Source organism: Raphanus sativus, chromosome 4, assembly GCF_000801105.2.
Source record: "Raphanus sativus cultivar WK10039 chromosome 4, ASM80110v3, whole genome shotgun sequence".
Taxonomy (NCBI): Eukaryota; Viridiplantae; Streptophyta; class Magnoliopsida; order Brassicales; family Brassicaceae; genus Raphanus; species Raphanus sativus.
In genome coordinates, this window is record NC_079514.1 from 38,252,972 (window position 1) to 38,276,663 (window position 23,692).

Here is a 23,692-nt window from a genome sequence, read left to right on the forward strand (position 1 = left end):
CAAATTTCTGGTTTCAGGTTTTTCCCAAGCCTAGCAATATTTTTATACATAAAAATAATAAATTATACTCATGGATAATTACGATATAGTGAAACGTAGTTCAACTAGGAATGGTAAAACATTACTTAATTTCCTAACATTATTTGGACAAGGAAATTTAAGAGCCATTATAAAAAAAAACATAATTTGTCAACTCGTCGAGCAAGTCTCAATGTCGAACAATGTCAACTGGTCGGAGCTTCACGCTGACGTTCTACAATTGATTCTGGAACGTTTGAACATCGTTACTTACGTTGGAGCTCGAACCGTTTGCAAGAATTGGTACGCGGTTTGCAAACGAATCACTTCAGTACAGGACAAGTCTCCATGGTTGATAATCTTCCCTGCGGGAAGACCAAAGTGCGGTTCATGTCTAGTGTTGGACTTTCATACTTTTCGACTCACCGGTAAATACAAGTTTTACAGATTGCACAATCTCGGCAATGACTTTAGTTCTCACCGCTGTATCGCAACTTGCGGAGGCTGGCTCTTAATGTTTGACCTACGTTCTAGTTTATATGTTGTGAATGTTTTCACACGCGAGAGAATCGATCTTCCACCACTCGAGTCAGACCCAGGAAGGCTACGTGTTGAGAGACGCCCAGACACCAATTTCATAATAAATAAATCGTCAGTAACCACAAGAAACGCTATCAACAAGACAAACGCGGTTTTATGGGTCGACGAGAGAACCAAACGTTACATAGTCGTGTGGTCGATAGGTCTCTGGTATATGATGTACACTAGGAGTGGGTTCGATTCCTGGAGAGAGATACCTACACGTGAAGGTCCTGAGAATCTCCATGGATGTCAAGGTATTGCTTACAAAGACAACAAACTTTACGTTCTAAGCCGTCAAAATCAAATCAGAATCTTGGATTTCTCTCAAGAACTCCCTTTAGCGCTACCGAATAACGTTGAGGAAAATCCGTTTACTAATGAAAAACCATGGCGAGTTAAGATTGGAGTTACAGCCTCCGAAAATGTTTTGATGGTTAAGAATCGTTTAAATAAGATTTTGAAGATATTAAAGATGGATTCAGGAAGGACAAGTTGGGATACTGTGGAGTCATTAGAGGGAGAAGCTTGGATCATGGATCTCGGTGTGACGATACCAGCAGTTAATGGGATTAATCCAAACTCGATTTATTACAGCAAAGATAAGTATGCTTATTGGGGCGAGGTTTCGACTCAAGAGTTGAAGAAGGCCCTAGATGTTGACTTGAATCGTAACTTCAGTTACGCGAGGTGGTTTATTCCTAGTCTTCGTGAGTTATAATTGTATCAAAATATTTTCTTTTGTTCTGTATTGTTTTATATATTTCTTGCTTACTGGCGTATAATAATAGTAGATCATGCTCTAGGTTTTCATCTCTTTATCGTGTTTACTCGTGAAACAACCAATCTTCCTCCATTAGAGTCGTAGATTCATACGACAGGACGTATTTGGATATTTTCTTGGGCTCTACGGCACCAAGTTTCTTTTGACTTGGGACGATTTCAGGTTCTCAAAGACAGCTGTTTTGTGTATAAACGAGAGAAATGGAGATTCGTAGTTCCTTGTGCTATCAAACAGATATATAATATCGATCTCATACAAGAAAAGAGTAAACGATGATGCTGAGCAGTGGATTATTACATGCACACAGTGTGAAGATATGGCTTATGAATATAACAAGCTTTACGTCTACCTTTTACATAAAGCAAATAGAGATCATACTTCTTATAAGCCATTTTATTCAAGCACACCGAGAAAGGGGAGGCAACAAAGCTATAAGTTATCGCATAAGATGAAATAAGAACTTTAATTAGAACATTAATATTTATCCCAAACATACATGAGCTTCATAGGCTCACCGTTTCTTGAAAGGTAAATACCATCATCTCGTGCTTCCCATAAGTAAAACCGGCCACAATGAAGATATGCACCTCCTCGATATGCCGTAAAGTTTTGATGATACTGAAAGTTATCCCCCTTCCACAAGGTACATTTGAATACTGTAAGTAAAAGACTATCATGAAAACTAAAATTGTATGCAACGTCTTGAAATCTCAGAAAATGGTCACCTAGATCATCGTCTTTGGATACGCAATGGGCTTTGAGAATACTACGGCTAAGTGCAAGGTTGTTTTGAATAGCTATCATGTGTTTACGACACTTTTCTAGATTCGACTCAACATGCAAAGAAAATATAATTAGATATTATAATTTATAATATCTAAATTTGAGTGGCGTGTGCATCTCACTCGTGGCTCTCTCCTCTCTCCTCACAACGACTTTTGCTTGGGCGGAGGCTCCTCCGAGACGGCGCCGTTCGTCGGATCTCTTGAGCTCTCCCGCCCTCCTTCTTCCTCGGCACGTGCTCATCTGTCGGTGGTGATCGTTCGGAGCTCCGGTTAGGTCACCCTTCCCCTCTTCTTGGTGAACCGGCTAGGTCTCATGGTGTGATGACCTCCACGATGACTCGACGGTCCTGGTGTCTCGTCGGAACCCTTGGCTTCACCGATCTGTTAGAGGACGACAGAAAGGAGGCTGTTTCCGCTGGTTAGGCATCGAGATCTAGGGTTTGTCCTGGTTTTGTGAGAGTTGCAGCCGTCGTCGGAACGACCTTGGGGATGGCGGTTCCTCGAGCTCTGTCTCCGCTCCGGTGTAGCTTCCTCTCGCCTCCGTGTTGGAGGTGAAGACGTGAGTGGACTCCTCGGACTTGGAATAGGCGTCGATGCAAGGCTTGATATGCGGCGGCTAGGGTTACGGTAGTTGGATCCATCGATTCTGGCGTCAGTGGCCGCGGGGTCACTCCGACGGCGTAGGTATCTTGACGGCGACAGTCGACGGAGCTACGATCTGGTTTGGACACCCAGATCTATGAAGTCGCGATTTTCGTCGGGATCAACGCTGGTGTTCATCGGAGCAGGAAGCTAGCTTCCTCAGACCTTCTCACCCACGCTGTCTCTCTTAGTTTCTTGTTGCGTTTTTGCTTTGTTGTTGTTTTGTCGGTTCTCTGTAACCTAGGGCCACCGTTTCCGGCCGGTTAACCGGAATTGTATCACCTCCATATTCAAAAAAAAAAAAAAAAAAAAAATATATAATTAGATACATAAAAATAAAAGCAAGATTCATTTTTCTCTTAAGTAATTATCTTGTGTATGTCTCTACAGATTTATTAGACTTCATAGTTCATAGGTTTCTCAGACCAAAGTCAAACAATGGTTTCTTGGATACCCCTATTGGTGTTTTTGAACCACTTGGCAGACTTTCAAAGAATTCATTAGTGTCTCAGACCAAAATCAACAATGGTTTCTTGGACACCTTTATTAGTCTTTGTGCTCCATTTGGTTTACTTTCTTAATACTTTTATCTTGTAAGTTGTAACCGTCAAATGCAACCACATTTGTTGCTATCGTAAAGAGAAATTTAAATGTTAATTGTTTCTTTGCTACATAACCAATTAATGGCGAGATTTTCTTTTTATTGCAAAAAAAGTTGGACCTTCGGCTCTAAGAGATAGCTTTAGAAAAAAATAATTAAATAATCAATAGATCTTACTAGAAGCTAATGATTCAATTTTTAAAATTCTTAAATAATGATTCATTTTTAGTGGATCCACGACATATAGCGATCCACGATTAATTGGTATTTTCTGTCTTTTTTTAATCTGAAAAAAATAATTAAAAATTTATAAAACACTATTTGTAAGAATTTCAATAGGCTATCATCATTGGAGGTGTTCTAATATCACTTTTCGACCCGGAGTCAATCGTTGACCTTGAATTGAGACATATACTAACAAGAATTGGTAAAGAATATAGGTGTTCTAATATCATTTGGTTTACCTGGACTCAAAGTAGGAGCGTAACAAAACCGACACATGCGCTTAACCACTAGTGGTATAGTGAGAAATATTGGAAAAAATATAAGTAAACGAAATTCTTATGCCTTTTGGTGTTTAGTAAAGCACCAAGAAAGAGGCAACATAGCTAGCTCAGCTCATAAGAAGATGAAATAAGAACTTAGTAGTTTAGAACACTAATCTTTTTTTTTGTCACTGAGAAGTGAGAACCCTGATCTCTATTCCCACTGGCGGAGCCACATTGTGTAAGGGTGGGGCATCTTCCCCCTATGCTTTTTCAAAATTTCAAGCAAAACCTTGAACAATTTCAGTTATGCCACCTTTGATTTTAGCAAATTTACCCTTAATTCTTTGAACAATACTAACTATGCCCCCTATATAACTCTTCTCTGCATCCGCCCCTGTTTATTCCAAATATACATGAGCTTTATCAGCTCATCCGTTGTTGATAAGTAAATTGCATCATCTCGTATTTCCCATGTGTATAACGCACCACATCTTTAATACTTATCAGCTTCATATACTGTCAAGTTTTTATTATATTCAAGATTAGCCCCTTTCCCCAAAACACATTTGGATCTTGTAATTTGAATGAAATGATCATGAAAACTAAAATTGTATGCAATGTCATGAAATCTCAGAAAGTGGCCACCTAGATCATTGTTTCTGGATTTGCAATGCACTTTGATATAGTACGGCTAAATGGAATAATTTATTTTTGTTTATTCATCACTCCACTATAGAATAAAATTTAGAGTTGATTGGAGCAATTTTACTCCAATTTCTCTTTTACTTCATTCTGGAAAAAAGATAGATTTTTACATTGGAGATACTCTAAAAGTAAAGTTGTTTTGAAAAGCTAAGGTGTTTTTATGGCACCTAGCTTCATTTGTCTCAAAACGCAAAGAAAATAAAAGATACATTTAAATACAAGATTCACTAAAAATAAAAAAAATCAACTTGGGAGGGTCAAGAAAATATTATTTGTGTATGTCTCTACAGATATATAGACTTCATAGGTTCCTCTAACCAAACGTTGCCTATGGTTTGTTGGATACCTCTCGTTTTGGTTTTGTGCTCCATTTGGCAGACTTTGAAAGACTTCATTAGACATTAGTGTCTCATAACTAGAGCTGGATTCTACTTTAAATAGGTTTACTTTCTTAATACTTTTATTTTCAATTTGTTAATGTAGTAACAACATTTGTTGCTGTCGTCAAAGAGAAATTTAAATATTAATTTAGAGAAATATTCTACGTTTTGTTTCTTTGTTACAAACCCTATTAATGGTAAGAATACTGAGAACAATTGATAAGACATCGGGATTCTTTATGATTTTGCAATAGTGAAACCTCATGATAAAAAGTTCTTGAAATCGATCCTGTTTTTTTTTTTTAATTACTCTTTGATGTCTTGCTTACATACATCCACAAATGCAATTATTAGAGTTTCAAGAAATCATAGACTCTATAATCTTCGTGAACAAGTATTGAATTATATGTTCTTTTGTTCTAACTTCATCACCACATTCTGTACATTGGATTATATGTTCTTAATGGAATCACATTAAGGTAAAAAATGAAGTTTTCAGAAAGAAAAAAAGCTTCACAAAGAATGGAGATACGGGTATGACCTCAGTGATGGTGGATATGTTTCGGTATTAACTTTCAAAAATTGAGCAATATCAGTGAACATTCACTTTATATATCTATATACCTGCTGACTTCTGTTGTTGTTGGCTGAGGTTGCTCATGAACCATAGGTTGTCTCACAATCAGATCAATCAACTTCCAAACTATATTCAAAACCATAAATATATATACACAACATCTAGAGCTTCTGTAAGATCAAGAACTGAAACAAACAAGACCGAAACCATTTGGTTACGCGTTTAACTCACGGTATATCCCTGCTGCAAACCACTAATCTACTATCTTCACCCATTTACTTGTCCAGCCAACATTCATGCTCCATCTATGCGTTACATTTTTCATAGTTATTATGTGAAAAAAACTGGAGATAAGACATACTTTTGGTTTTTGTCTTGTGGGGCGCTGTGCTTTGCACTGTTGCAACAAGTACAATCACATGTCATACAAGATTTAGATGATCGGTCTTCAAAGATTTACTGGTTTTATCCAGGATACTCTTTAACTTGCCGTGTTTTCCGATTTTTCTAGTTATTGAACATTCACCTTTTACATAAAGCAAATAGAGATCATACATCTTATAGTCCATTTTGGTGTTTATTCAAGCACACTAAGAAAGCGGAGGCAACATAGGTATCTTATAAGATGAAATAAGAACTTCAGTTAGAACATTAATCTAAATCCCAAATATACATGAGCTTCATCGGCTCACCGTTTTTTGATAAGTAAATAGCTTCATCTCGTGCTTCCCATCTGTATAACAGGCCACATTCACGAAACACAGCTCCTTCATATGCCACAAAGTCTTTATGATATTCAAGACTAGGCCCCTTCCGCAAGTTACATTTGAATCTTGTAAAGAGAATGACATTATCATGAAAACTAAAACTGTATCCAAGGCCTTTAAATTCCAGAGTATGCTCCCCTAGATCATCGTCTCTGGATTGGCAATGGACTTTGAGAATACTATGGCTAAGTGTAAGGTTGTTTTGAATAGCTACGGTGTTTTTATAACACTGATCAGCTTCATTCGACTCAACATGCAAAGAAAATATAAGATACAGAAAAACAAAGACAAATTTCATTTTTCTTTTAAATGGTTGTGTGTATGTCTCTACAGATTTATAGACTTCATAGTTCATAGGTTTCTCAGATCAAAGCCAACAATGGTTTCTTGGATACCTCTATTGGTGTTTGTGCTCTGTTGGTTTACTTACTTAATACTTCTATTTTCTAACCATCAAATGCGGTAACCACATTTGTTGCTATCGTTAAAGAGAAACTTAAATGTTAAATGTTAATTTAAAAAAGAAAATTCTACGTTTTATTTCTTTGTTACAAAACCTGTTAATGGTGAGACTTTTTTTAATTATTATTGCAAGAAGAGTTGGGCTTTCGGCTTTAATATCACTTTTCTGCCGGAGCCACCGAGCCAGTCTTTGACATAAAATGAATATTGTTTAATACAATTTTCTACTGAGACTCAAAGTAGGAACGCAAAGAAAAAACGACCCATGCGCTTAGCCACTAGTCCTCCACGGAAACAAGTGGTATGGTGAGAATATTAAGGAAAAAAACGAAATTCTTTTGCTTTTTCGATTTTGGTGTTTATTCGAGCACCAAGAAAGAGGCAACATAGCTAGCTCATAAGATGAAATAAGAACTTAGTAGTCAGAACATTAAATCTTTATCCCAACTATACATAAGCTTTATGGGCTCATCCTTTGTTGATAAGTAAATAGCATCATCTCGTGCTTCCCATGAGTATAACGCGCCACATCTTTTATACTTATCTGCTACATATCCTCGAAATTTCTTATGGTATTCAAGATTAGCACCCTTCCACAAGATACAATTGAAAATTGTATACTGAATGAAATGATCGTGAAAACTAAAATTGTATGCGACGTCATGAAATCTCAGAAAATGGTCGCCTAGATCATCGTTTCTGGATTTGCAATGCACTTTGAGTATAGTATGGCTAAGAGTAAGGTTGTTTTGAAAAGCTACGGTGTTTTTATGGCACTTAGCTTCATTCGCCTCAAAATGCAAAGAAAATAAAAGATACATAAAAATAAATACAAGATTCATTTTTTTTTAATAAATCAACTTGAGAGGGTCAAGAAATACTTATTTGTGTATGTTTCTACAGATATATAGACTTCATAGGTTTCTCTAACCAAACGTTACCTATGGTTTCTTGGATACCTCTCGTTTTGGTGTTTGTGTTCCATTTGGCAGACGTCATTAGTGTCTCATAACTAGAGCTATAGTTTCTCTAACCAAACGTTACCTATGGTGTTTTGGATACCTCTCGTTTTGGTGTTTGTGCTCCATTTGGCAGACTTCATTAGTGTCTCATAACTCGAGCTATAGTTTCTCTAACCAAACGTTACCTATGGTTTCTTGGATACCTCTCGTTTTGGTGTTTGTGCTCCATTTGGCAGACTTCATTAGTGTTTCATAACTCGAGCTGGATTCTACTTTAAAGAGGTTTGCTTTCTTTATACAACAACAACGTACATTTGTTGCGGTCGTAAAAGAGAAATTCAAATGTGAAAGATTATTTGTTTTGTTTGTGTTACAAACCTTTGAATGATAAGGAATATTGATCAAAATTAATAAGACAACGTGATTATTTATGCTTTTGCCATAGTGAAACCTCAAGATACAAAGTTCTTGACACCTATCCTGTTTTTTTTATGTCATTACTCTTTGATGCCTTGCGTACATAAAAGGGCGGGTATATTTTTTCTTTTATATTTTTTTTAGAAATTTTTTTTTTTTAATATTTGTGTGCTTTTAGTTTTATTTGTGTTTTTCTTTGTATATTATTTTCTTAAATGATTAATTAGATATTTTAATATTTATTCTATTAAAACACAAGTATGACCAAATTTCTAATTAATTTATGTGATAATTAGAGATTTTAATATATTCTATTAAAATAGTTGGACCAAACATATATCAATAGATTATGTTTTTGTTTTAATAGATTTAGATTAAAATATGATTAAAAGAAAAACTTTTACTATATCATTATATATAGTAAAATCTAAATTATCAGCTAAATTATCAAATTCATATTTGTTTTCTAATATATTCTAATGATTTTTATATGAAAATATTTTATCATAAGTTTCCTTAAAGTCTAGATTCTTACCCGCCCTTTTAAAGAACTGGTATATTTTCGTTTTAATTATTTTGAGAAATTTAATTCTATATTTCTATTTTCTGTAATTATATTTGTAATTAATATTAATATAATTTAATATAATTTTTGGTAACTATATTAAATATGTCATGTTACATAACTATATACTTGTGTCATATGCCTTTCAAAAATTATTTTTAAACTTTATTTCTAAAGTTTGCAACATATTATATTTTCTTATTTGTTACCTAACATAATTAGTCAAGAATATTCGTATTAAAAAAACCGATTCAGAATCGACCAGAAAATCAAAGTCTCATAACCAATGTTTTGAAACCTGATCCGGACCCGCAGTTAAACCGGTAAATCCAGTGACCAAGCTAAATCCGGTTTAGGTTTTGTGAAAAACCTAATATTTAAAAACCCAGTGAACCCGCAAAAAATCACTAAAACTCGGTTGCCGGTTGAACCATTGGTTGAACTAAAATATAACTTTTACTTTTTTTTTAATTTTTAGTTATGTTTTGAAAATTTATTTTATATAATTTTAATAAAGAAATAAAGTTTTTATTTTTGTTATCGACAATTTATTAGTAACGTTTTACTTCTGATTTACTTTGGATTTGAAATTTAATTTTATTATTCACATTAAATATATAAATATTTATGATTTTTTAAGTTTTGATATTATTTGTTAGATGTCATAAATTAACTTGTTACAAAAAAAAATCTAAATTACTTTTGATATTTTATCTATCATGAATATAAATGCTATTAATAAACCGGTAAATCCAGTGACCAAGCTAAATTCGGTTTAGGTTTTGTGAAAAACCTAATATTTAAAAACCCAGTGAACCCGCAAAAAATCACTAAAACCCGGTTGCCGGTTGAACCATTGGTTGAACTAAAATATAACTTTTACTTTTTTTTAGTTTTTAGTTATGTTTTGAAAATTTATTTTATATAATTTTAATAAAGAAATAAAGTTTTTATTTTTGTTATCGACAATTTATTAGTAACGTTTTACTTCTGATTTACTTTGGATTTGAAATTTAATTTTATTATTCACATTAAATATATAAATATTTATGAATTTTTAAGTTTTGATATTATTTGTTAGATGTCATAAATTAACTTGTTACAAAAAAAAATCTAAATTACTTTTGATATTTTATCTATCATGAATATAAATGCTATTAATTGTTATTGATAATATATATACAAAATGGTATTTGGCATGGAGAAATCAAAACATCTAATGTATGAATTGCTTGCTGTATAAAATTTAAAAAGTGGATACAACTAATATCAGTTGGTCATATTTCAACTTTAATAGTATTGATACAAATGGCGATTGGGAAAGGAATCTTTTGTTAATCTTGATTCTCTTCAGCGAATCTCTTCGCTGGTAAATCTTTTGATCTTCATTCTTCATCCTTCATAGATAGTTGAAGCTACACATATTTCTGAAACAATTTATTGATTTGTTTTGAATGTCATGTCAGATGGCTTTGATGTTATGGATAAAAAGAAATCGAAGCCGATCTGAAACTTTCAGAGGTAGATCCTCGTTAAATCATCCAATTTGATGGCTTACTGCATAAAGATAGAGATCCACCATAAAAGCACTTCAACAGATCAGTAAAGGTAAATTGAACTTAACATCTTTGTATTTCTTCTTGATCCATATATAGCTAATGCAATATAATTAACGTTCACGAAGAACAAAAACAAAACCACAGAAAATATAAGAATAACATAGATGTTAACTTACGCGATTTCATGAAAACAAAACATACACAAAATAAATAAATAAACAGATCGATATTGAAGCTTTTATTTTTTAAATTGATTGATTAACAAAACCATATAAGATTTGACTGGACATACTTTCGCTACAATAACAAAACGTACTCTTTCAAGATGATGAATAATATTTACCTTTTTATCTGCAAATATGATTTCCAAACTCTCACCAAACCCGGCGTTGGATGGTTTGCAGGTATGTAGCATTGACTTGGATCAACCATATCCATTTCCATGGACTAAACCATATCCATTTCCATGGACTAACCTCGTCAAGGTACGATATCTTTTGACTGGAAGACATTTATAGCTATTATTCATTGAAAAAAATATGATTGCTTTGAGGTTTAGAATGCAGTATATATAAGATTGGTCAAGGCCGATATTTTAGCATACAGTATTTCCATTCAATACAGTTTGAGAATATTTTTTTCAATATTAAAAATCTTGAGTATCAAGTTAGTTTAAGTTATGGAAAATAAGATTTTCTAAATCAGCATATCCGACAGTTTGTTAGAAACTTCCGATTTATTTTGTTTCTATTTGAAAAAAATGTATTTGTGGAAGATTGGTAAATATAATGATTGGCCTAGTGTATTTGATTTGTAATGTTAACGACTTTTAATTTTCTAGTTTTTGTTGTTTGTTATTAATTTGAAAAAGATTTGCAACTATAACTGGAACAGTAGTTTTAATAATTATAAACGAATTTGGCATAATAATAAATTTGATATATATATATATATATATATATTTTTTTTTTTTAAACACGCCGGCTTTAAGTTAATAATTATCTATAATTGTATTTTTGTGGTTTTTTCAATATATGAGGGGTAAAAATAAAATAAAAACATTAATATTTGGGGTTTAGGATTTGTGAATTAGGGCTTAATGATTTATGATCATATACGTTAGGGTTTCATAATTATGAATACTGACAAAATACATTATATCAGGTTTTAGGTATATATATTACTCCCTCCGTTTCAATTTATTTGTCGTTCTAGACTTCGGCACACAGATTAATAAAACATTTAATTTTGTATATTTACTAGATAAAAATATCATTACCAATACAACTAACCAGATTTAAACCAATAGAAAAATAGAATAGATTAAAAAATCAATAAATTTTGCATTGAAATCATAAAACGACACTTATTTTGAAACGAAAATTTTGCTCCAAAACGACATATAATTCGAAACGGAGGGAGTACCTGTTAATTTGATAACCTTGAAACTTTGAATCCGATATGTTATTAGACCATGATGGTGTAAGTTTCGATACACAAAACCCACATGCATCCATCTACCTTATAAGCAATGAAAAACAAATGATTAATGATTGGTTACGTTACTTGAAATTATAGCTACTGTTTTTTTTATGTGCAGAGAAATAATATGGATTGGTGATGTTACGATCGGCTAAAGTGATTTGGTTGAACGGCAAAAGAGAGATGAGGCAACAGATTGTTTGTTGGAAGAAAAAAGATATCGTGGAAATATATATTTATATAAAATCATAGCTTAAAAAATAATTCAGTGGCATAGCTGTAAATATTATTGAAAAAGAAGGTCACTTCAAAAAAAAGCCTTCTGTTTTAATAGTATTGATAGAATCTATATATCTTTAATGTCTAGTTGAATTATCGAAGAAGATTTCTTTTGTTCTGACTTCATCACAAATTGTACATTGGAATATGTTCTTAATGGGATCACATTAAGAACATATTCCAAAATGAATGAACTTGGTAAGAACATGAATGGAGAAACGAGTATGGCATCAATGATGATGGAACTGTTTCTGTATTAAATTCAAAAATTGAGCAATGAAAGTGATAATTCACTCCACCTATCATCTATCTGCTGACTTCTGTTGTTGCTGGCTGAGGTTGCTCATGAACCCTAGGCTGTCTCACAATAGGTGCAATCAACTTCCACACTATATAAAATATCAATAAACAAATATATAAATATATATCTCGTATTTAGAGCTAGATTCTGTAAGATATATACATAAAAGAGACTGAAACCATTTGATTACACGTTTTTAACTTACGGTATATCCCTGCAGCAAACCACTCATTCACTATCTTCACCCATGTGCTTGTCCACCCAACATCAATGCTCCATCTGTGTGTTGCACTTCTAAACTATTAGAGAGAACAAAGTGGAGATGAAATATGAAAATGTTTCTTACTTCCTAGCTGAATGCTCGAGGTTCCAGCTGATGAACAACATAGCAAAGTACATTGCTCCTAAGGAAAACACAAGATGGAAGAATCCATAGCTATATGGAATATCATCTTCTTCTTTAGCTTCGTCTTTACGGAACTGGAACTGTAATTAGGTCTGCGTCAGGAAAGTCATGATTTTCAAGGTGAGATGTGAATGTTAAACTTACGCTGAAGGATTCTGAATCGATCCCGGTTGAGAATGTTGCCATCACAATTGCGCCTATAGCTATAAGGAAACTCTGAACATAATTACAAAGAAAAAAGTGAGACTTGAGTCTAAGTAAGCAAAAACTCAAGAAGAAAGAAGAATTTAAGTCTTACCAGTACTGTAATCCAATCGGTATGACCATTTTGTGTATGCGCATTGCATTTGGTATGTGAAGGTTCGCTGGTACATAACTTTTATACTTTAAGTAATGTTTTGAAGAACCAACCAAACAAACATTAGCTTATGGTTTTGGTCTTTACCTTCTGATGGCAGACCAACATAAAAACACAATGTATGAAGCCATAATACCAGATGACATAAGGCTGCTCTTCACCTTAAATGAAAAAAAAGGCTACGTAAACCATCAGAAATGGATATAGAGATCGAGAAAAGCTTAGGAAATGTACCTTTGAATGCAAGGATACAACCATCATAACAGTTAGAAGCACAACAGTAAACGAGATGAAGAATATATTGAGGGCACAAGCAGTAGAAGCTGCATAGAAGTAGTACATCACTGCGATCCCACAAACAGAGCCGATGTAGAAAACTATTGACATGACCAAACCCAAAAAACAGCTGCAGAGAAAGCAGTAGGAACCAACAGGTTATATATCCATAAAGAACAACATCGCTTCTGTAATGACTGACACTTGCTTACCTTTGGTTGCTTTGGTTATTAGGCATCCAGTAGTTATTCCACCAAGTGATGAATTCGATTACACTTATAAGTTGAAGACCAAGAAATATCCTGAAACCATAGAAATGCTATATGATTATTTTAGATAATTGTTTATAAAGAGTGTAACTTTACCCTTAGCGAAAAAAATTAATTAAGAGATGAGTTTACCCTGCACCAACACGCGCGATTTCTCCTATAAGGAAAATATCATTCTTGTGATCAAACCAGTCATAACAAATAGAAAAAAGGTTATGAAACTATAGTGAAAAATGATGATACCGTATATTTGGATGTAAAGCTGAGGTATGAAGAAAGAAGCAACCATGGCTGAAACCAGCAGGAGAAACTTGAAGGACCAATAATCTGAGTGCCAGCTGTTTTGAGCTTGGTGGAGTTTCATTGTGTTCCATGTTGAGAGGAACAAAATGAGGAAAAACATCTTCGTTGCTGAGGATTAACGTAAGCTTTATACTTTCCTCTGTTTTGTGATATAAATTAATTTTCTTTTTTATTTTAAAATATAAATTATTCTCACATTTCAATATTACTTTTGTATTTGTTAAATACTGCGAAACTAATTTATAATATAATATTTCTATTATTAGTTGAATTATATATATATATATATATATATATATATATATATATATATAGAATGATACTTTTTAAAATTAGATAACTTTTTTAAGTGGGTGCTTTTAGCTAAAACAACTTGAAATTGAGAAGTATAACATAGTATCAAATACTTCAGCATTGTGATTCTATAAGCATAAATTTCAATTTCAGGATACGAAACATCCAAGACTCACTCGGAGTACCCCAAGAGTATGGAAACAATGACTTCCTTCTGGTCCACAACTACTGACATCTGCTTTTAACATTATATTCTACATTAAATATGTTCAAATTAACATTTGATGGATCTCAAAAGATAATGACTTTACGTGGAAGCAAGGTCAGAGTCTTTTGTGCATAGTCACGGATGAACCAAGCGCATAGGTTTATGATCAAGAAGATGGTTCCATAGGCATAACGAGCTCTCAAAGACTTTTTCTTCTCTTGGTGGTAAAAGAGACTCTTCTGTTCTATCTCCCTTATGAGATCATCAAGCTGAGCAGCCTCTAAGTCACCAGGACTTATCTGGAACGATCTCACCCGTGGATCATTCATAGCTAAAACCTACAAGATTCTGAAAATATCCATATAAAAGACTAAACAACAAGATTCTGAGAGCTTTATCTCTAGGATCTAACTTCAAGAACAATACCATCAGAAACACACAAGGATCTGACCTTTTTGGCTCTGGCTGGTATCAGAAATAGATACAGAATCCAAAGAAAGATGAAGAGAGAAGAACAAGAAGAGACCGAAGCTTAAGAGTTGAAGTGTGAGTATGTCCACTGTTCTCACACGACAACCTTGCAGAAAGAGTAAAGAAGACGCGGCTCCAAAGTCGATTTTAAAAGTATGCTTTGGTGCGTGATTCTATGTTGCAGTTTTATTTTGGTGATGTGTGTTACTCTGTTCACAGCCGTACGATTAGATGACTATTATCTTCATTTGTTTTGACTTCTTTTTTTTCTTTTTGGCTATTATGTATGGTAGATCTTTGTTTGATTTTCTCTTTTTTTTTTTATAGAAAGGAGTTCTTAATGAATAGTACTAGCCACACATGTTGAATTTCCGCTTGAGTGTTTATTGTTTCTAGGTTTAGTGATTTTTAATTTCGTCACATGAATTTTGTTGATTGAGAACTTTGAACATTTCAAATTTTAAAATTATAATAATGTGAAACATTCCCTGAGCACGAGGAAACATTTCAATAGACGGCCACGTCGCGTAGACAATGTATAAAGAAATAAATAACGTGGAGCGTAAAAAAAAAACGCGGAGCGTTCTCAAATTACATCCATGATTACTTGTAGTTTAACAAAAACTTTTGGAAGTATGTAATCAAACGAGACATTAACTTTCTTGCCTAAACAGATTTAGTTTTTTCTCGTTAAGCTAATTGATCATCAAGCTTCTTTATTATCTTACTACTAATTAGATTTCCCAAAATAATTCTAGTAAGTTGTGACAAACTGACAATATATTTTGTACTAGATGAGTAGATGTTTTAGGAACATTCTTTGATTTTCTTTGTTTATTTTGTCTTATAGTTGAATGGATTTATGCTTCTTTTAGCTTCCACGAAAGCTCGAACATATGAGGTGTGTGGTCACATTGAGAGTTTCACCAAACCAAATCAAATCAACTCGTTTCTTCCTGTTTATCCAAGCTGTAAATTAATCTAAAATATTAGATTAATTGAATGTGGTTACCTGCTATAATTATATTATGGCACGGACAAATAAGTGAAGACAAAAGAAGAGGCTTTTGTGTTCATGACATTTCTTTGTGGAGTGAAACGTTCGGGGGCCACGTTTATATTTAATTAATCATCTTTTGATTCGTTCGATTGCATGCTACATTTGGCAAAATCTTTATTTGAATTCTAAGTCTGTTAATTGAACCACGTATTTTGTGTTAATAAGAAATTAGGGTTTTGGTGATGGTTGGCAAGAAATAGATATCTCCATGCGAAACCTCTTTGAAGATTTCCTTGAACTATAATCTGTCGAATATTGGAACTAGGAAAGTTCAAAAAAAAAAAGAATATTGGAACTAGGAAGATAACACAAAACACATGGACCAACAATGAAAACTTATTTAAAAATAATAATTTAAAAATCGAATGTGATAATATATATAGGAAGAAACAAAAAAAATTAGTGCCTTGTGGATGAAGCAAACCATATCATGTGGCAACAGTTTCAAAAGTAAACTAGCTAGGGTTTAGGATTCTCATCAGAAACCATTCACTGCTTTGTTTTTGTAGAACTCTTATCTCCCGTACAGCCTAAGCCACCTCTCGTAGCCGGGGAGGCTTCTTCTTTCTTTGAAATCTCAGTTACAACTTCTTCCGTCGTTGTAACCCTAACTTCCGCACCAACGTAACCGTCCTCTGCAAGCTGAAGCTCTCTTGTCAAAACCTCATTCAATTCGGCGTAGAATATACCGTCCGCTACAAACTACAAAACTCAACAAAGATACTAAAACGGTTCAAAGTTCAATAAAATGTAGTGAGTGGGATCTAGTGAAATTCACCTTCTTCCTCCCTCTCATTTGCGTCGCCATGATGTAGATGTTGAAGTCTGCCGATAGCTGGAAAGCTTGATACCCTAGAGTCGCTGACGGTGAGCTGTAATTAGCAAATAAATAGTTGGGCCTATGGTTTATGTGGCTCTTGCTCGGGCTTAGTTGTTAACAAAACTAGCCCAATCAAACTTGGCCTATTACATTATGTGATTAAATGCCGATTATTAGCAAATACAGTATTAGCTAGCTCTACTCAATAGTTCGAATTAGGTGTGGATTGTAGATCAATATTGTAGCAGGCGCTTCCCAATAAAATAACGTTATTAGAGCATCTTCAACAGTGAGATTCATTGGAATCCTCAGCACAAGAACATTTCAGATTAATTTTGGATATTTCAAATTAAAAAAAAAAGAAAATCTAACCAATCGCGAATCGCCACGTTGAATAGTTAACAGATTCACCAGATTTAATCCTTAGCCAAAGATTTTCGTGGCACATAAACCTAAAACTAGCGGGTTCCACATAATTTTATATCCAAGTATAGGTTCTTCCATATATTAAGCATCAATATAACTATGCACTAAGTTAGAAAAAAACTTTCGTACAATATTGCACGTAAGTTATGTAGTTTAATTAGTAACTTAGTTCATCTCTTCTAAAACAGGTATACAAAATTAGAGTGTAGTGTAAAGATTCTGTATGTAAATTTTGAAAAAAAAAATCCTCATCATCAAGCTGAAAATAACAAAAAAGACTGACCATAATACTTAAATCTTGAAAGATTTTATAAAATATTGTGAACTGGAAAAAAATCCAGGAATAATTAGTGCCTTATGGATGAAGCAACCACATAATCTCACAACAGTTTCTAGTAACCTAGCTAGCGTGTATGGTTCTCATCAGAAAGCCATATATGGTCCTTGTCAGTTGTCGCCACCACTGGCACCCATAGCCGGAGACACATCTTCCTTAGTAGAATCTCAGTCCCAGCTGCTTCCATCGTTGTCGACAAAGACTAGACACTAAACCAACAGAACAACAAAGATTAGCAAAAAAACATTGAAACAACAAACTTCAAAATTTGACAATAAATTTTCAGACCATCTGCGTTCCTTGCAGCATCAACCAATGCAGTTCTGATCATTTTCACAGGGTCGATAATACCAGATTTCACCATATCGACGTATTCTCCTGAATATATATTGGGACGGAAGTTAGCTCAATATTTAGCAAAATAACAAGATGGACCAACAGCAAGTAGACTTTGAGCTACCTTTAACAGCATCATAACCTAGGTCAGGATTATCTGATTCCAAAAGCTCGTTTACGATGGCTTCACCGTCGACTCCAGCGTTGGAAGCAATAGTGTAAACAGGTGTCTGCATCAAAGAAAGATTTCAAAAAACCGGTTTAAACTAATTATGAAGAATGATGTGAGTGAGAAAAAACCTTGAGAGCGTTTTGGATGATTTGGACACCAAGGTTCTGATCAGAATCATCATCTGTGGAAAGCTTCTCAAGTTCTTTTGACGCGTACAGAAGAGCAACACCACCGCCTGGAACAATACCTTCTTCTAAAGCTGCTTTGGTGGCATTTAGAGCATCGGTTACTCTATCTATCTTTACTTCTCTCTCACTCGATCCTCCAATCTAAAAGCCAAACCCATCATCATTAGATATGCATCAATAAATATCGAGTCCATCAGTGTGTGTTACCAACAGAACAGTTTCATCTATCTTATTAAAGGTGAAGTACAAATTCGGTGCGTTTGGATACTTGGATAAGATTAATAAAAAAATTTGGTGTGTTTGGTTATAGCTATAAAAAATGGAGTGTTTGGAAACTTGAATAGTAGTATCTATTAATTGTGTTTCCATATTTCACTTAGTTTAACAATTTAATTAATTATATTACCTTAATAATAAATTACATCATTAATTATATTACCATAATAATAATAGTGCATATTTTTATTTATTAGTTAATCAATATTAACTTTGTGCCAATTATAAAATCAAAAATGCTAAATAATTAGGTTTTATATATGATTAAACATTTGGTTTATTTTATTTTACTAAAATATTTTTATTTTAGTTACAATCGGTGGAAAATTACGTACCCAAAAACATAGTTCAAAAATATGTTTTGTGAATAAAATAATAACTTAAATCAAAATACTTAAAATGTCCTACATTTATTGTCACTTAATTTTCCACTCCATATAATTATTTTACTTGATAAAAAAACTCTTTCTATTTCACTTAATTTAGCAAAACACATAAAACAGTTTTTTATTAATTTATATAATCATTTAGACATGAACATTATCTGTCTATTTAGGTACATGTTGTTCTTTTCGGGTATCTTTTTTTTTTGGTAACCAAGTCCCGCTTGAATATTATAAACTTATGTGTGGATTTTGAGTTGGATCATTCTAGATCTGGATGAATTCGGTTCTGATGTATAGGAACGTAAAAATATCTAAATAACCAATGTATCTAAAACGGGTTCGGATATTTGTAATAAAAATAACCATATAACCTGATTCGGTCCAGATCTTTTGAGTATCGTTAGTTACCAGATCTTTTGAATATCGATGTATAAAAACATATTTCACGGGCCAATTTAACAAAATATTAATTAGTTCAGTTGAAATAAATATATTTTAAAAAATTATATGAACTGAAAAAATCACTATAAGAGTACTTACATTTGGATTCAAATCATTTTTTTAATAACAAACTACACAAATATGTTGATTTGTATACAAATTTAAATTACAATGTAAATATTTAATTGAACACAATTAATACAGAAATAAGTCACATTGTTTAAACAAAATATCAAAATAAACAGTTGCGTTCTAAAATCATTTATTTTAACAACAAGCCAAATAAATATGTTGATTGGAGAAAGAATAAAATAAAGCCAGATAAATACATAGTTTACCAGAGACACTATATATGTCAAATTTATTATAAAGAAATTTTTACTAAGATAAATACATTGAATAATTACAAACAAATAATATATTTCATAAAAGTAAAAAATAATATCCGCGCTTCGATATGTTGATTGGAGAGAGAATAACACAAAGTCAGAGAAACACATAGTTTACCAGAGACACTATGTGTGTCAAATTTATTATAAAGAAAATTTTACTAAAATAAATATGTTCAATAATTACAAACAAATAATATATTTCATAAAAGTAAAAAATAATACCCGCGCTTTCGAAGCGCGGGTCAAAATCTAGTTACCTTTATTACAGCAACTCTACCAGAAAGCTTATCCAACCTGTCTTGTAACATACCCTTGTCATAGTCAGACTCGCTCGCTTCAACCATGGATCGTATCTGTATGATTATTTAGACTTACAACATATATAACATCCTTCCCATTTTGCAGAAAAAGAGTCAAAGCAGATCACTGACGCTGCTACATTATATAATATGTGAGAAGTATAGACCGACCTGTTCACATCGTTCTCCAATATGTTTCTTGTCACCAGCCCCACCAATAAAAACAGTGCTGTCTTTGGATACAATTACCTGTTCACAAATGAAGATCATGTGATCATGGCTGGCTATGAGATTTTGAGCTTCAAAAATAATTTAATAATTTTTTTTTTTGTAATTTGGAGGAATATGTCTATTTATGTTAACTCTTAAAAATTGTGTTCAAAACCAATATTTCACTTCGCTATGTCGGCTGCAGTTCTGCATGTGATATCATATAATTGTATCTAAAGGTAAGTAGGAAGTGAGCCAAACCAACCTTTTTGCAGTTTCCAAGCATACTGAGTTCAATTTTCTCAAGACTCATACCTCTGTCTTCTGTTATTACCTGTAAATTAAAATCATCTACCGAGTAGTATTACACATCATGCATGCAATTTGTGTAAGCTTGGAAGATAGTTAAATGGTCTTGCCTGGGCTCCTGTGAGGGTAGCTAGATCGTGCATATAAGCCCTACGGTTTTCTCCAAAACCAGGGGCCTTCACAGCACAGAGCTATATATAATAATGTGATGGCATTTACATTAAACCAAGCAAGCAAAAAAAGATATACTAAGAACATATAACAAAACGCTGAAAAGGAAAACCTTCATTTCACCACTAGGAGTTTCCCAACTTAGCCCTTGCCTAGTAACATCGCGAGAACGAGGCGTTTTCCAAATCAGCCCACCAACAGAAAAACTGTCCAAATCCTCCGCAATGATCAGTAACGACCTTTTTTTCTGAAAAAAAAAGAGCAGAGAAAATATATATTCAGAGACAAAATAACTTGAACATTACTGAAAAATCAGCAAATGATTTATACCTTGAGGGCCAAGTCTAAGACTTTAGTCATATATTCAAATTTGGTAACTTTCGCCTTGTTGAAATAGTGACGGAGAGGATATTCCAGCTTCTGCAAAAACCATATCAAAATACATAATACTGATTAAAGTAACCAGGTTGTGCATCAGTAGACATTATTGAATTTACTTGTACCTGGAGAGCCAACTCTAAGACTGTAGAGATAGAATCAGGACCGGTAACTTTAGACATAGGATCAGGACTAGTAATTTCCTTCTCGTGGATGAGAATGAGAGGATCTTCTAGCTCCTGCATGCAAACCGTACCAATACTTGTGAGTTCCTTAAAACTGATAAACACATCAAGATTTGGATCCTGATCCCTTACACATGTTTGGTTTTTCTTGTTTGTAATGAAGAGTGGGGATCTGTATCCCCTGTCAATCTTCATACCCTCCACAACTTCCAACTCGTTAGACCAGGTGTTGCCAGCCTGTTACCAAGAGAGATAGTAGCATAAGTTAATCGCCATTACAGCCGGTCATGAATATAGAGAACTATAACTCCCAAAATTATAGGCTCCTAAAATATCAAAATAAAATATTTTTTTTGTTTTTGTCTATAGTCTCCAAAATTTCAGAGCCAGTCCATAAAAAAAATAAGCAAAATAAGTTTAGGCATTAAATTCAACTCACTTGAACAGTGATCACTCCCTCTTTGCCAACACTTTCAATAGCCTTTGCAATTAGTTCACCAATCTCTTTATCTCCATTAGCTGATGTCGTTCCAACTTGGGCAATTTCTTCAAAAGTGCGAATCATGCGTGCCCTACACTTTAAGTTCTTCAAAACGGTACCAACTGCTAACTTGATACCACGTGTTAGTTCCCTTTCATTCGTCCAAGAAGCAATTGATTTACAAGCTTCCGTGAGGATAGCTCGAGTAAGGACTGTAGCATACGTTGTTCCTTGTTTTTTGTCGAATGCAAAAACAACAATTAATATAAGAATCATAAGAAACTAAACATATAACCCACTAGACAAAAAGAGAGAAGAAAAAAAACGTTCTAATACAATGTAAAGTAGCTCCATTACCATAAACAGCTACATTATTTGTGGCTTTGGAAACCGGTTTGACAGGACTGGCAAAAACCTTCTTGTCTACTCTGTCCTTGGACTCAATGCTCTTGGCAACAGTAACATCATCTTTTGTCACCTTTGGTGCACGCCGTCGCCAGCTATGTGTGATGGTGATATTACCCTCAGAGCTTTGTTCGATGGTGACATTACACCCCTTAAAAAAGGATAAGGTGATTTAGATAGTTGTATCAAATAGTGTGAGAGGTTTTCACTACTCACTAGGTCGTCACATGTTCCTTTCGTTAAATAGTATCACTTGCAATACTAATCTCTAGCATAGAAATGATCATAAACAAAAGTTTATATACCTTGGGTCCAGAGCCGTGCGTAGTGTGTGTTTAGAAAGGCATTTGCCTTAGGCCCCACATTTATATAAACTTTTAGGGTCCCCAAATATCAAAATGTGTTATACCGATATGGTTATGACATTAATGTATCTCAACACTCTGTGTAGCAAATTCAAGTTCTATTCATGATGTGCAGTTTTTTCCCTTAATATTTTTGAAAAAAGCTTTAAAAAAAGAAATCGAGATAATAAAACCAAAAAAATATCTTTTTTTTTGTCAAACACCAAAAGAATATCTAGAATCCTAAATATAAAGGAACCATATCAAGCTTTGTGAGTCCCAAATAATTTTAGGGGTTAAATTTTATAAAATTCAGATTTTTTCTTACACAATCCTGTTTCTTTTATGTTCTTCTCTTTTGTTGATAGTCTTGTAAGATAATATACTTTTGTTTTCAGTATTTGACATCATTTAAAACTATATCAAAAGGGCCCCATATTTAAAATTTGCCTTAGGTATTTACATACCTTCGCACGGCACTGCTTGGGTCCCATAGTGACTTGACCTGTATCAGAAAGCTCCTTGTTAACACCGGACCTTTTGTCTTTTGCTGAATAACTCCTAGTGGAACTGAGCCTGCTTCCAATCTAAACAATACAAAAGAATATACTTCAATACATACCCACAAATGGCTAAAGCAGCATAATTAAGTAGATACGATATGAAGAACCACACGAACCTGGGTTGTACACTTTCTGGCATTTCTGTTAAAAGAAAGAAAAATCATCAGTAAAAGAAAGTAACTTCCAGAAATACAGAGAAAATGAAGAAAGTAACCTAGATTTTGAAGCAATGTTGGAGACAAGACGATACATGGTGATAAATTCTCACTCAACCAACCGCAGAAGATTTCAATAGATACAGAACAGATCTAGCTAAGCTGAGAATTCACACTAGGAGTAAGGGTAGAAAACTAAGTAGAGCTAAGATAGGGTTTAGGGTTTTACGTGTTCCTCAAGCTCATTCATTGAATTAAGTTTTAGCGTCCCGATTTGGATCCGGCTCGAGTTTTATGGGCCTTAAAAAGGCCCATTTTATTGATACAGTAACCCACTACTAGGCACTGTAAAACCGGATTTTAATTTCGAACATTTTCTCGTGGACCATTCCGGTTAACGGTAATTCGATTTCAATGGAG

At 33.6% G+C, this 23,692-nt stretch overlaps 4 protein-coding genes across 9 annotated transcripts; 1 reads left to right on the forward strand and 3 right to left on the reverse strand.

The window, feature by feature from the left end:
• Positions 1 to 211: 211 nt before the first annotated feature.
• Positions 212 to 1,368, forward strand: LOC108853637 (probable F-box protein At4g22060). Its single transcript, XM_018627045.2, has one exon. The coding sequence runs from the start codon at positions 212 to 214 to the stop codon at positions 1,316 to 1,318; it is 1,107 nt and encodes a 368-aa protein (XP_018482547.1). The 3' UTR covers positions 1,319 to 1,368.
• Positions 1,369 to 9,846: 8,478 nt separating this feature from the next.
• Positions 9,847 to 15,207, reverse strand: LOC108853818 (uncharacterized). Of its 5 annotated transcripts, XR_008944814.1 has the most exons (14): positions 14,919 to 15,207; positions 14,571 to 14,815; positions 14,418 to 14,494; positions 13,906 to 14,065; positions 13,795 to 13,819; positions 13,606 to 13,695; positions 13,352 to 13,523; positions 13,205 to 13,278; positions 13,058 to 13,124; positions 12,904 to 12,975; positions 12,700 to 12,839; positions 12,559 to 12,652; positions 12,352 to 12,441; positions 9,847 to 11,808 (listed from the first exon to the last, which is right to left on the reverse strand). XR_008944814.1 is itself a non-coding variant. In XM_057007820.1 (13 exons), exons 2-13 carry the CDS (start codon positions 14,794 to 14,796, stop codon positions 12,359 to 12,361), a joined length of 1,275 nt encoding a protein of 424 aa, XP_056863800.1. In that variant the 5' UTR covers positions 14,797 to 14,805; positions 14,919 to 15,207; the 3' UTR covers positions 12,146 to 12,358. The 5 variants fall into 5 exon arrangements, 4 of the variants coding, with proteins under 4 accessions (XP_056863800.1, XP_056863799.1, XP_056863801.1 ...); XM_057007820.1 differs by lacking the exon at positions 9,847 to 11,808 and having other exon boundaries at positions 12,146 to 12,441; positions 12,559 to 12,647; positions 14,571 to 14,805; XM_057007819.1 differs by lacking the exon at positions 9,847 to 11,808 and having other exon boundaries at positions 12,146 to 12,441; positions 12,559 to 12,647.
• A 1,109-nt stretch (positions 15,208 to 16,316) lies between these two features.
• LOC108852612 (40S ribosomal protein S3-3-like) lies at positions 16,317 to 16,904 on the reverse strand. Its single transcript, XM_018626114.2, has 2 exons — positions 16,777 to 16,904; positions 16,317 to 16,700 (listed from the first exon to the last, which is right to left on the reverse strand). The coding sequence occupies exons 1-2, from the start codon at positions 16,804 to 16,806 to the stop codon at positions 16,488 to 16,490; spliced, it is 243 nt and encodes an 80-aa protein (XP_018481616.1). The 5' UTR covers positions 16,807 to 16,904; the 3' UTR covers positions 16,317 to 16,487.
• A 592-nt stretch (positions 16,905 to 17,496) lies between these two features.
• LOC108852613 (chaperonin CPN60-like 1, mitochondrial) lies at positions 17,497 to 23,632 on the reverse strand. 2 transcript variants are annotated; one of them, XM_057008688.1, is made up of 17 exons: positions 23,332 to 23,632; positions 23,234 to 23,258; positions 23,022 to 23,141; positions 22,163 to 22,361; positions 21,764 to 22,035; positions 21,457 to 21,561; positions 21,265 to 21,378; positions 21,092 to 21,181; positions 20,874 to 21,008; positions 20,701 to 20,781; positions 20,547 to 20,615; positions 20,243 to 20,320; positions 20,030 to 20,125; positions 18,218 to 18,418; positions 18,042 to 18,147; positions 17,870 to 17,959; positions 17,497 to 17,783 (listed from the first exon to the last, which is right to left on the reverse strand). In XM_057008688.1, the coding sequence occupies exons 1-17, from the start codon at positions 23,367 to 23,369 to the stop codon at positions 17,749 to 17,751; spliced, it is 1,854 nt and encodes a 617-aa protein (XP_056864668.1). In that variant the 5' UTR covers positions 23,370 to 23,632; the 3' UTR covers positions 17,497 to 17,748. The 2 variants fall into 2 exon arrangements, with proteins under 2 accessions (XP_056864668.1, XP_056864667.1); XM_057008687.1 differs by having other exon boundaries at positions 17,497 to 17,790.
• Positions 23,633 to 23,692: the final 60 nt, after the last annotated feature.

Bases quoted from the DNA above. Each gene is read 5' to 3' on its own strand.
- LOC108853637 (XM_018627045.2), top strand. From the start codon at position 212: ATGTCGAACAATGTCAACTGGTCGGAGCTTCACGCTGACGTTCTACAA.
- LOC108852613 (XM_057008687.1), bottom strand. From the start codon at position 23,369: ATGTATCGTCTTGTCTCCAACATTGCTTCAAAATCTAG. The intron at 20,616-20,700 runs GCAAGACCATTT...TTTAATTTACAG, and splicing joins CTACCCTCACAGGAGCCCAG to GTAATAACAGAAGACAGAGG. The intron at 20,126-20,242 runs GTCGGTCTATAC...ATAATCATACAG, and splicing joins TTGGAGAACGATGTGAACAG to ATACGATCCATGGTTGAAGC.
- LOC108852612 (XM_018626114.2), bottom strand. From the start codon at position 16,806: ATGGCGACGCAAATGAGAGGGAGGAAGAAG. The intron at 16,701-16,776 runs GTGAATTTCACT...TGAGTTTTGTAG, and splicing joins AAATGAGAGGGAGGAAGAAG to TTTGTAGCGGACGGTATATT.
- LOC108853818 (XM_057007820.1), bottom strand. From the start codon at position 14,796: ATGAATGATCCACGGGTGAGATCGTTCCAGATAAGTCCTGGTGACTTA. The intron at 13,125-13,204 runs GTAAAGACCAAA...GTTATGTACCAG, and splicing joins TGTTGGTCTGCCATCAGAAG to CGAACCTTCACATACCAAAT. The intron at 12,976-13,057 runs GTAAGACTTAAA...AATTATGTTCAG, and splicing joins CCGATTGGATTACAGTACTG to AGTTTCCTTATAGCTATAGG.